The following is a 12,655-nucleotide window of genomic DNA, read 5'->3' as shown; positions in this document are numbered from 1 at the left end:
GATTAGGTGGTTAAAGAAATATATGATAGAAAAAGAGAGTAGAAAGATAAACATATTTTGGATTGAGATTTAGTATCCCCTAACAAGTTAATAGAAAGATTCAGAAATACTTGACTTGTGGGGGAGAAGGAGCGATCAACTGGGGATTCTGTAAGATTTTTTGTGATATCTCTCTTTTCGAAACAAGCTAGAATTGTTTATTGTTTGCATGTAAAACCAGAAGTAATTTGTGTTATATATGAATGTCCTTTTTTTTCCTCCCATGCTGTGATGTCTTTTCCTGCATGTTTGTCTTTATCAGTTACTCATATTTTATGTCTGGTGCGAAATGATTGTTGTGAATATTTAGCACTCAAGAAAAAATATTCATCGCTTATTTGGGAACTCATCTTTGCTAAAAGGTAACAACGTTGGGATAGTGACGCAGTGTGTGTTTTATCCTCGCAGGTTGGTGCTGAAAAGTGGCATTCATCAGTAACTGCTAGTAATACAAACTTTGGCTCTGTGGCTATAGCAAGACACAAACTTTTATCAGACAGTAGCAGGCTTGGAATTTCCTTTTCCCCTTCAAGAATTGGACTTGATAGGTCTCTGTCTACATCAATGGAAAAATATACATTTCACAATTGTGGTGGCAGGTTAATTGAGAGAAACTCTCTTCATCACGTAGTTGACTATGGAGTAGGTAGAACTGTGGAAATGAGTGTAAGGTGTCGAATGCAGTATTCTGGGTGTAATCAATTTCCAACTTCTATCACTCACATCCCTAGTAATGAATATCATCCTGAAAGTTCCAGAGCTTTAATTGAATCATATGGCAATGAGAAAAGCCAAGAATGTCCAAGCAGTAAAGCACTGTTAGTTGAACAGATGGATATAAACTGCATAGGCAATAAGGTGTGGTCACAATCATGGTTGACCACTGAAGAGGAGGAGTTTGACTGGAAAGATATTAAGTCAACCCTAATAGACCATGGCAGGAATCAAAGTTTATTACCTTCAACTGTTGGCTTCTCAGGGGAAAGACCTGTTCTTGCAGATAATGCAACTTTGTCAGAGCAAAATGCCTGGAAGTATCGGTCTAGTGGATCTCAGCTTCCTCCTCTTGATGATTCCTCTGCTATGGAGGTATGTTTCCTCACTTGTATCTCTTATTTATTCTTTCTGCTATACATTGCTATAGTATATTTGATTTACCATGTTGCAATTCCCCATTAAATTATATACCTATAAGGCTATAACAACAAAATACCTTGTGTGAAAGCTAAAATATATACCTCTAGAAATGATTGCAATTTCGTTTATGCAGATGAAGCATAGCCTGGTCTCCTCTCAATCTCATTGTGCTAGGAAGACTTCTCATCATCCCTATAACTCGTCACAACATATCTTTAGTGATAGGGATCAAGCAAGGACTCTTACGAAACCTTCAATTAATCACACTCGCAGAAGTTATTTCAACCCATATGGCGTTCGACATGCAGTGCCAAAAATGGTTTCTGGCATTGCTTCTAATGTGAAACCTCCACCATCAGTTGTGCTAGCATCTTCTGAAACACCACCTTCTGCAAATCAGAATGTCACTCGATCTCCTATCTTAAATCCAATACTTCCTGGACAAATTTCTTCCAACCAGAAAAATCACTGGAAAGCACCACAGCCACAGTTTTTTCCATCTCAGGATCCATCAACCTCACAGTTTAGTCAAGGGATGAGTTCGGGACATGGTGAATCTACATGTACAACCATGTTGAATCCGTTACCTGTGCAATTCCCTTCATCACTCCCAAGTATTGCAAACCACCCTTTTCATCCAAGTCATCCTCCTGCTTCATCTCAAATGATGAAACCTCATTCAAATGTTGGTCCAGTTATGTCAAGCCAACAGGCCGATTCACTTGCTTCTCAAATTTCTCAGGTCATCTCACGGGATAAACTGCTGCCAACACAGGTAAGTTAAGAAGAGTGCGTTGCTCTCAAATAGTAATGTATTATCTATCATGAGTTCATTTCATCTTTATCCTTTGTTTATTTGATTGTGTTGTGCCACCCAAGATTTTCATACAAATTATTTGCTTTTCAGAAATGTATCGGAACAGAGTTTAATGCAGTCAATCTGAAGGTTCGGTATGAGTCTGTAGTGAATGCCTTGTATGGTGATCTCCCAAGACAATGCAGTACTTGTGGGCTCCGATTCAGAAGCCAAGAGGAACACAGAAGTCATATGGATTGGCATGTGACTAAGAATCGGGCGCTTAAAACGCGGAAGCAGAGATCAAGTCGCCAATTCTTTGTGAGTGAAAGGATGTGGCTTAGTGGTGCAGAGGCATTGGGAACAAAGTCAGTTCCATCTTTTTTCCCAACAGAAACAAAAGAAGAAAAGAAAGATTATGAAGAGTTGGCAGTGTCAGCAGATGAGAACCAGAAAACATGTTTTCTATGTAAAGAGCCTTTTGATGAGTTTTACAGTGATGAAATGGATGACTGGATGTATAGAGGAGCTGCATACCTCTATCAACCCACAGGAACATTAGCAGCCATGGACAGGTCACAGTTAGGTCCCATAATCCATGCCAAATGCAGATCAGAATCTAAAAGGCCTCCCTCCCAACATCTTCGAAAGGTATATTTTTAGAATGCTTGTAACATACTCTGAACTATTCTCTTTTCAACACACACTCTAACTTAAGCATGTTTATTCTTTTGTTTATATGCAGCATGATTATGAAGAGGGTACCCCAAGGAAACGAATGCGGATTTGACTGACTCAAGTTGACCAGTTTTGTGCATTGGCTATCTTAGACTGGACTCAAATCTTGAACTTTACCTCTGATGATTATACCAAAATAGAAAGAGTTGAATCTTGCAGTAGTATGACCATTATGCCAGAGTCATGTACATGTAGTGTAAAAACTATTGTTATTTTAGGCAATGCAGATGTTATCAGTTTTATGAGAAGTTCTTGTACTTGTATTTTTGTCAGACCATAAATAAAAGCAGGCTTCAATTATACTGTCTCCCTTTGCTTTTATTCCATCTCTTAATTCCTTTAAATTTGGTTTCTTGCTCTCAGGGATAAAAACATACGTAAATTCTTAATAATAACACCTTCATTTTATTTAGGAAAATACAAGTTTGACACTCTTTTTCTCTCACTTATACTTCTTCACAAACCATCCTTTTAATAATAAAATGTTATATTCAACTAATAAAAATAAATATAATATAATTTTAAAATAAAATAATAATATTAGTGATTGACAAGTGTACTGTAGAAAATTTACAGTCTGAAAGTAGGAAAATGTTTTGTTAACACCCTTTGTCTATTAACACAAACTTGACGTCACAGATGTGACGATGAGGATGTGGCAGTGAGATTTTTTGTAATTCTGATGTGATCGATGTGACAGTTTTGTAAGAGTGTAAGGGTTTATCGTAAGAGTTTCAAACAAAAGGGAGAAAGAAGCAACGACCTCGTCAGAGAGAGAGAGAAAGAAGCTGCGGGAAGCATGGACCAATCATTATAATAAGCGGTTGTCGTTGCTTCTTTGTTTGTTGTTCAAGTGTTCAGTGTCATTAGGTCATATATTACACCATTAGATGACTTAACCGGTGTAATATGGACACCCACCTACCAGAAATGGTTACCCAACCACAGGTTCTTTCACATGTACTAGCAAACGTAAACTGATTACCCGTGTGCCTATAAGTGATTACTTATGTGACGTTTATGACCACCAAATCTTCATAAAAATATTTAAATTTTTTTTGAATATGAGTCATTATGAGTAAAATAATAATATATTACACCGGTTGTTATTAAGAATCGGTGTAATATATTCTTTCTTTTTTACTGACACACAAAATTGGTTACTCATGTGCATGTAAGTGGTTACTTGACGTTTATGACCACCCACTCTTTATGAAAATATTCAATTTTTTTAATACGGGTCATATATTACACCGGTTAGATGGTTTAACAGGTGTAATATGGGTCATTCCGAGTAAAAAATAATAATATATTATACCGATTGTTACTAAGAACCAATGTAATATATATTTTTTATTCTATTTTGAACTCGCATCTCACTGTTCATTCGCGTTACTACCCTAATTTGAATGTCACCTCAACAAACACGATCTCATTCTGACACGTCATTGTCACGTCTGAAGCGTCAAATGTATACATTGTTATTGTGACGTCTGAAGCATGAAATATATATTATTGTAAGATAGTGTCACTATATCAAGACTCGTGAAAGTACCAGTGTACTTTTGTGGTAACAACCACATTACATCTTCAATAAATGAATCGATGATATTCTTATGAAAAGGCACACTTTCTATTACTCTTATTAATGATTGAATAATTATTTTTTAAATATTTTTTTAAATCTTTGAATAATTTTTATAATTTTAATAAAAGAAATTGCATGAGTAAATTATAATTATAATTTTATATAATTAAGTTAAAATATTTATATTTTTCATAATCATAATTGTTTTTTTATAAAAAAAATAAAATTAATTAAAAGTATATTATTTTTAGAAAATTATATATAATTGTAAAATTATTTTTAGAAAAATATATATAATTTTAATGAAAAAAATAATAAAAAATTATCTCACACAGTTCTTTAACTATATTATATGATACATGCAATTATTGTTGTACTTTTGAATTTAAAAGGATGCAATAGATAACTTTCTTGAGTAACTTATTGCGTAAATCTCCTTTATATTGAGAAAAATGTTGGTTTTAAATAATGACTTCGTTAAAGAAAGTAATGATTAATATAAGTAAATATTTTTGTATAAATCATACCCACCCAAATTTATGTATACATTTTCAAGCATGGAAATCAAACCCAAAACTATATTGCCTTATATAAGTGTTTTTATAAAAAAATATCACATCGATTGATTATCCACTTGGATTCACATCGATAAAGAAAGTAATGATTAATGTATTAACCAAGTAGACATGAACACAATTTGGTCTTTCAAAAAAGTCTCTAATCTTATTTTCTTTTTGTAAATTTTTTAGTCTCTTTTTCTTACTTAGAATATGCTTTGCTCAACAAAACCAATAAAATTAAATTTTAATAAACCAATTTGTTAATTAATTTAGCAAAGAAAATGTTAAAAACATAACAAAACACTTCGATCATAGTTATAACAGACGACAAAACACTTTTATTTTTTAATCGGCAAAATAGTCATTCTTTTGATGAACAAATATGAGGTCAGACATGAGGTCACTAACTATACAAATATGAGGTTTGATTCTTGATCTTCTAAATACTTATATTTTAACTCTTTTTGTTTGTGTGCTTAATATTTTAGTAGTGCCAACAATTTCTATGCTCAATCTAAGCAGTAGTATATATGTTTTTTTTTTATATAGTTGATGAGTAAGGGACTATTGATAGTTGAAAGGTGATTCTTCCTACTTTGACTTATGTTGATTTTTTTTGGAAATTATACAGAAATTTTAAATTTCTTTTATTGTAATAAGATTGAAACATTAAATGTTTCATTTTTGTTTTGATAAAAATATTAAAAAACAAATATCTTATATAAGTTTAGAGAAATGATATTTTAACAAACTATGAGATATATGAGAGGTGTATATAATTTCTAATGTGATAGATTTATAATAGTATTGAAAGGTATATGGTTGTTGTATAAAATAAAATAGGTTTTCAAACACATCAATGGAGCTGTATAGCGATTTTCTGAAGCACATAAGAAACATTAAGAAAGTTTAGAAGTGAAAAAAATCATCCAAGTTTACAGCACAATAATAAAAGGTCCGCTGATAAAGAGAAATCCAGACTTATTTATTACATCTATATATGAAGGCCATATGGAACAACTTTCACTTTGAGGAAAGTCAATGCCCCAACCTAACATCGTTCCCACCAGCTGAGTAAAGTCACTAGCTGCACCCAAGAACTATAAAGTTAGGACCACCTTCCTTATTTGTCTATCATCTTTATCTATCTGTTCTATCTGCATGTAGTACAAGAAAAACCTTAGAGACTGAAATAATTTATATGTAAACTTCTATAGATTCATTACTAAAAGTGAAACATAGTTAATTTGCTTACTATTTGAGGACTCCGCACCTAATTAGTGCGGCCACTGCACACTGCAGCTTGGATCCGCTCAACTGTGCACTTGATTAAACTGCTAACAGTAGTCACTGAACTAGCAGAGAGTTTTGAAGTTGGAACAGAATCAACCAATATCTGAAATGCCACTGTTAGAAGGCAACCTCCAGATCCAACCATCGGTTCAGGCCCATCAGGAAGAACAGCAAAGCCCGAGGGCAGGAGGGCAACACAATCAGGATTTCCACCTTTCAACACAGCATTCATGGACATTAAATCAACAGGAGCATACACAACAAACGATCCCGTTGCATCAGTGCAACTCTCTTGAAGTATAATCATATTGCTTTGGCTGGAATCCTGAGTCTACAATTTGCATTCACCAAACACCATGTCAGATTATTTATAACTGTAATCAGATGTGTAAACAAACTATCAAGTGTACCTCTTTAGCATGCTATACTAACAACTTACGTTGACTCGAAGCAAGGAGACACAGTTCCCAGTATCATGACCATTGGCAATGTGTGCCAATTCTACCACTTGTCCTCCGTTAGAGAGAATGTCCCACTGCAAATTCAACAAGATGTTTGCAAATTTGAAGAATATAATGAACAATAGCTACCAATTAAGCTTCCATTGCAAGGCCAAGCAAGAAAATTAATCATTATAACAAGGGCATATAACAGATACTGTCAGATTAGTTCTGTTCAAAATATATAAAATGCAAATTTATCCAAGTCAAAATTGCTTGAGTTCTCACCTTTGCATCTAATTAAATTAGTACTCTCCTTTATTTCTCAGAAATTTTAGTTAAAATAGCTAGATATTGTATTATGAATGGAGATATGTAATGTAACTTGTAACCAATAATGAGATTGTATACATTACCTGATTTCTTGAGTTTTCAGATCGCAGAAAACTAAAAACGGTCGTTGAAGGAAGTGGGAGCCACAAAGAAGTTGCAGCACTGAGCACAATACCAGAAGGTCTGCCTGGATCATCCACACTTTTTCTGGTCATGACCCTTACATCTTCACCGGCAACTGTTAGTAGTGTCCAAGTATTTGCAGTGGAAGCACCAACAGCAGTACAAAAGCTCATCATCATTCTTTCCGACAGCCTCATCATACTTCTTCGACCGCCGCCGTTTGTTAGCACTGTATACATAAATATAAACATTCCAAGTCACACAAATTAAGTCACCAATTTTTGCAATTGAGTGTGTCTAACCTTTTTACACAATCTTAAAAATTAATGGATAAAAAAAGAGAAAAAAAGAATGAAGAAAGATCAAAAGATGTCACATATATCTATATATATACCTCCAATGCTTGCGGGCGGTATGTTTGTGGCCATTGCACTAGCAAGACGTTCGCATTGTCTACCCAATGATGCCACCCAGCGTTTAGCTCCAAAGGCAAGGCCAGAATTAACATAGCTTTTGTAAAGCTCATGCACCTCATTATCTTCCAGTTCTACATGTTCAATCCAAACAATCTGAAGAAAACAATTCATAATTAGTGGTTGTTTCAACAATGTTTTCTCCATGGAAAAGTAATGTAATTAATCACTGTAGAAGTTAATAGTTGAAATATGACCTTTGAGTAACCATTTGGCAATTCTGTGATCACGCAACCAGAGGGTCGTCTTCGGCTTTTTGTGAATGAACTAGGTCGCAGCTGATCCACGGAAAAATCAACAATAATCCATGATTCTACACTTCTCCTCTTACAGAACCTCACGAAATAGTCGTCACGAACAGGAACAAGCGGTGAAGGGACTTGGAACTCAGCTGACATCTGAAATAACAAATGAAATTGGAATTGTTAGGTTTAGTCATGGAATTAATTTTAACCAGTTAATCAATTCTCCAGAGAGGTGACAAAGTGGATAAGCTTGAAGGAATTAGGACAAATTAATAAATTAAACTTTGCTTACCACTTGAGAGGCTCCATCGAAGATTTCTGTTAGGCCAATTTCCAGAACTTGATGTAACCATGCCCTTGAAATTATGCCGCAAAACATGTTTGCCCATTGATTCTGAAAATCATTATCAACAGTCTCAATGTCAGTCAACCAGGTTAATATGATTCTGCAAATTGTCCAAACCTACCATTTTTATTTTGACAATAACTATACATCAAAATAAATGTTTCTTTAGCAAAAAAAAATATTATATAATCGTCTTACAATGATGTCTCACCTTCAATAAAAAAATGATCAAAGTGGAAAACATAATGAATAAGGTGATGATTATAAGATTAAACTGGAGAGAGATAAAGTAAATCCTAATAAGAGTAAGAAGTTTGGAAAATCAAATCAGAAGCTATAGATATTTTTACTGGTGTTCCTGTAACACATAGTTGGAAAGAGTATTAATACTCACCACATCCATAAACATCTCAACGAGTTTATTGTAATCCATGATGACCACTGCGGAATGCCTTGAAGCTTCTATTTTTATGCCTAGGGGTGTTGGACCTATTCCCTTAGGAAAAGACCTCAGATATTCATCTTGGTCCAGAATCTCACAGCCACAGCTTCCGGGGAGCCACAAAGTCTTTTCAGCCATAGCCAAGTTTGTGAGTTCCTTCATTGCTACGTTACCAATCTCCATGACGATGTTTTTTTCAAAATCATTAGAAATTGGGAGTGTCCCAAGGAATTCATTATTGTCACCGAGCATTTCCCCTATCATATGTGTCTGTGCTCTATAATTTCCAACTCCCTGATCAAGGGACTTAGGAGGCATCATCTGGTTTTGAGATGGCATGTTATAATAGGAACTCCCAGGTTTTCCATCAAATCTCTGTATCTTTGCTGACATCTTTTCAATCTGAAATAGAAGTAAGAAAACAAAAAATGAAAAATGAGCACACTAAAGATTGAACACTGAGAGTTGTATGATTTAATGATCAAAGTGATTACCTCTTCTCTTATTCGCATATTCTCGGCCCTCAGCTGTTGCTCATCAAAGGACATTTCTCCAGTGAGGCCTCCACATCTAGGGCAAGAAGCATGAAGTAGTGCCTCCTTGTACCTCATGTTCTCTGCAATAAGCTTGTCATTCTCAGCCTTCAAAAGATTGTTCTCATGGCGTTCATGTAGAGACTGTATACATGACAAGAGAGTATAATTAGATAATAGCACAACATGCATATATTTAAGACAAGCAAGTGTACCTAAATCAAGTGGTACTGTGAGAACAATTAATACTGGTTAGAGTGCTGGTGACACAGAAGAGAGATATAAAGAACAAAAAAGAGATAAAGAGAAGTAATAACTTTATATTTGTATATTAAGTAATGTGATAAAAGAAGGGGGGAATAAGATAAATAGTATATTGTTCTGAGTTGAAAAAAATGAATTCAAATCTCCTTGAACAAAGATTGAATGACTTGGAGTTTAATGCATAAATAAAATCCGAGTTGTCTAAATCTTTTCCGTAATTGTTCTGATCTCTTGACTGGGCTTAGAATTTTTTACAATAGAATTTCTAGATCCTTGTATTTGTGTTTTTCTATAATTGAGAATTAATATTAACACTTCATTAAAAATAATAGTTTTTTAAAATATTTGTTTTTAATTGGAAAAAGGAGAAACCTCGAACGCAAGACATATAAAAAAATAACAATATTTTTTCTAAATATTTTTTTAATTTAATAACTAGTTTCCTTCATCTTAAGTGGTAGCAAGAAAAAAAAATATATAAGAGAGGGGTAATTAACATAATGAAAAAAAATGGGGAAAAATTTGTAAGAAAAAATAATAATAATTCATAATTAGAAAAAGAGGAAAAGAATGAGATAAAGGTGAATTGTTCTTAACATAGAAATTTAAGAGACTTTCTCCTTTACCTTCACTTGGGTACGTTTGTTTTGGAACCAGAACTTGATCTGCAAGGGGTTCAATTTGAGTTCTCGACTCAGCTCTCTCCTTTGTCTGTCATCTGGGTGAGGACACTCTTTAAAGAAACTGACAAGATCACAGTTCAAAAACATTAATAATATTTAATTAAACATTCAATTTTTTTTTTGTCATTTTATTAATTAGATAAAAAAAATGTGAATTGGAACATGGATCCTTACCATTCCATCTCCAATATCTGATCATGTGAGTGACGATGGTAACGCTGCTTCTTTCTCATCTGACTGTCGGGATCTTGGTCACTGGAAGGAGGAACATCTATTTCATTACCAGCAGCTTCATCATCTTTGTTCCTTTCCAAATCATTCTCCAAGGTTGTCCTATGTGGTGGAATTTCTGGTGTGGACTGATGTGGTTGTTGTTGAGAATTGGAAGAGTTGGTGTTGTTATTGTGATACATTGTTTCAAATCCTTTTGTTTAGAAAAGTCACAGGCTGTTGTTATTGAATCTGCATGTCAAGACAGAAAGTGAAAGAGAAAGCTCTCTACAAGTCAACATGTGTTACACAATTAATCAAAAAGGGTAGTAGTACCAACAATATCTTTTTTGGAATTTTAGCAATAAAAAATAAACACACCATGCAGTCTTATTCTCACACTCAAAAAGATACACTGGGGATGACCAAAAATAGTTAAATTAAATTAAAAGAGTGGTTTGACAAAATCCTTTGTCACAAAAAAAAAACAAGAAGGTTCTTCTCTAGAAAAAACACCATTGATTAGAGTAGCAACAGTTACAGAAGGTGGTAAATTCTCTAAGTGAGAATTCAGATATGGAAAAAAAAGTAAAGGTATCAGTAGTGCTGTGTAACAAAAAGAAGAAATTAAAGGGCTTTATCACAAATCTTGTATAAATGGTATGAGAATGTTAGTTTAATGCTGGTACAGTAATGTACTTGATGTGTTTTATGAAGAGAAAGGAAGTAAGAGACTGGAGAGAGGAGAACTCACCTGGTTTTGATCAACCTTGGTGGAAGGGTGGGGATTTTCTTTACAAACCACAGCACTTTGCAGAACTACAGTGATCCAAGCCTCTCACTCTTCCTGAATGAACTTATGTGGTGTCTTTCTCCTCCTTGTATAACTCTTGGTATTTAAATGTGGTTTTAATTTGACCCTGAGGTTCTGCTAAAACTGTGGCTGGCAAGAAGAGGAGAGAGAGAAAATATTGATTTCAAAACTGTCAGTATCTGTCCAAAACCATGAACCGAGTTAATAGTTCTCTAGGACTACAAAATTTGGATTGTGCTAAACGGTAATGCTCTCTCTTACATGCAGAGAAAATGCATTACTTTCTTGACAAATGTAAACGAGAATTCAGAACCGACAAAATAGAAAAAGAGTTGACATGGTGTGAAAGGTTAACAATAGTTACACGAAAAGGAGAAAAAAGGAAAGAAAATTGAAAAACAATCAGATTTAACTGAGATAAGGTGTGTGTGCATGCAACTCTCACACTCTCTCACTCTACAATAAGTCCAAAGTTACAAAAGACAAGGGTTAAATATAAGAAAGCTGAGATAATAATATAAGTTACATAAAATAAAATAAAAGGAAAAATTGCATATAGAAGGAACTAGGTAGCTAAAAAACTGAATGTGTGGGTCACCTCAAAGAAACTAGTGGGTGGGGATTAAGGAAGAGAAAGAGTTGTTTTGGGGTGACTTAGACCAGAAACACGTTTAAGTAGGGTTTAACAGTGGTGGGGCAAATAATGAAATGATTAAATAAATAAATAAATAAACAAAATAAGATGACTAAAAAGAAGAGAAAGAAAAGAGGGTTGAAAGTTATTGATGAGAGTATTGAACGGGTGTAAATGCATTAATGGGAGTGACGAAGAACATAAATGCATTATCTTTGAGAGAGAGAAAACAAGAGTTTCGGCTTTGTTAACTTTTGTGACGAAGAACATAAATACATAAATGCATTAGTTTTCGGAGAGAGAACACAAGTTTCGCCTTTGTTAACTTTTGTTTGTATGAAGGAAACTCAATCTTTGTTTTTTAGTCATCTTCAAACAAGATTTTATAAATAATAAAATAAATATAATGCTAAAATTAATTTACACATATTAAAAAATTAAAATAAAATTAAAAAAATTATGTAAATTAATTTTATTTTTTCTATTTTTTTTTAGAAGTGGTGATACAAAATCTTCATAATATTGGCAATGAGCTCTGTCATACTCTTCATGCACTAGACCACATTAGCATTGGAAGGTGGGATTTTTTTGCAAATACCAATGCTTGTTAGGTTGGGACGTTTCTAGCTTATACTAATGCAAAACGTTTTTTCTTGAGTTAAATTAGTTGTAATACATGAAAAGTCAAATGGTGGTCAAATTAATTAGTGATATATTAATATTTTTATTTAATAACTAACACTTTAGTTATGTATAATAAAGATAATATTCAATTAACGTTTGATCATGGAAATTATTATTTAATGTAAATTTTATCTTTCAAAATCTTGACTTTAAATATCTATATAATATCTGCACAATTTTGCAAATACTACACCAAAAAAAAAAGATAAACATGATATGTTATTAGTTGAATATTAAATAAACGGTTGAGAACATCTATAGATAGGTTTGGTCCTTTAGA

At 33.6% G+C, this 12,655-nt stretch overlaps 2 protein-coding genes across 3 annotated transcripts; one reads left to right on the top strand and one right to left on the bottom strand.

Moving 5' to 3' along the window:
• Positions 1-270: 270 nt before the first annotated feature.
• LOC137827991 (polyadenylation and cleavage factor homolog 4) lies at positions 271-2,762 on the top strand. Its single transcript, XM_068634382.1, has 5 exons — positions 271-321; positions 448-1,128; positions 1,265-1,951; positions 2,084-2,623; positions 2,718-2,762. Exons 1-5 carry the CDS (start codon positions 271-273, stop codon positions 2,760-2,762), a joined length of 2,004 nt encoding a protein of 667 aa, XP_068490483.1.
• A 2,986-nt stretch (positions 2,763-5,748) lies between these two features.
• On the bottom strand, positions 5,749-11,234 carry LOC137829714 (homeobox-leucine zipper protein PROTODERMAL FACTOR 2). Of its 2 annotated transcripts, none has more exons than XM_068636597.2 (12): positions 10,998-11,234; positions 10,208-10,495; positions 9,977-10,094; positions 9,048-9,230; positions 8,506-8,955; positions 8,058-8,159; positions 7,718-7,918; positions 7,442-7,616; positions 7,008-7,276; positions 6,591-6,686; positions 6,114-6,482; positions 5,749-6,015 (listed from the first exon to the last, which is right to left on the bottom strand). In XM_068636597.2, exons 2-11 carry the CDS (start codon positions 10,444-10,446, stop codon positions 6,132-6,134), a joined length of 2,184 nt encoding a protein of 727 aa, XP_068492698.1. In that variant the 5' UTR covers positions 10,447-10,495; positions 10,998-11,234; the 3' UTR covers positions 5,749-6,015; positions 6,114-6,131. The 2 variants fall into 2 exon arrangements, with proteins under 2 accessions (XP_068492698.1, XP_068492699.1); XM_068636598.2 differs by having other exon boundaries at positions 6,132-6,482; positions 10,998-11,134.
• Positions 11,235-12,655: the final 1,421 nt, after the last annotated feature.

The sequence above is a fragment of the Phaseolus vulgaris genome, chromosome 7 (assembly GCF_051622355.1).
Source record: "Phaseolus vulgaris cultivar YP4 chromosome 7, ASM5162235v1, whole genome shotgun sequence".
NCBI lineage: Eukaryota > Viridiplantae > Streptophyta > Magnoliopsida > Fabales > Fabaceae > Phaseolus > Phaseolus vulgaris.
Note: the sequence above shows the minus strand (reverse complement) of the source record. Positions and strands in the feature narration are given on the sequence as shown.

Excerpts from the sequence above, each read along its gene's own strand:
- LOC137827991 (XM_068634382.1), top strand. The coding sequence starts at position 271 with ATGTCTTTTCCTGCATGTTTGTCTTTATCAGTTACTCATATTTTATGT. Across the intron at positions 322-447 it reads TTACTCATATTTTATGTCTG|GTTGGTGCTGAAAAGTGGCA; the intron begins GTGCGAAATGAT and ends TTATCCTCGCAG. Across the intron at positions 1,129-1,264 it reads ATGATTCCTCTGCTATGGAG|CTAAAATATATACCTCTAGA; the intron begins GTATGTTTCCTC and ends CTTGTGTGAAAG.
- LOC137829714 (XM_068636597.2), bottom strand. The coding sequence starts at position 10,446 with ATGTATCACAATAACAACACCAACTCTTCCAATTCTCAACAACAACCA. Across the intron at positions 9,231-9,976 it reads ACAAACGTACCCAAGTGAAG|TCTCTACATGAACGCCATGA; the intron begins GTAAAGGAGAAA and ends TCATGTATACAG. Across the intron at positions 7,277-7,441 it reads ACCGCCCGCAAGCATTGGAG|TGCTAACAAACGGCGGCGGT; the intron begins GTATATATATAG and ends TTATGTATACAG.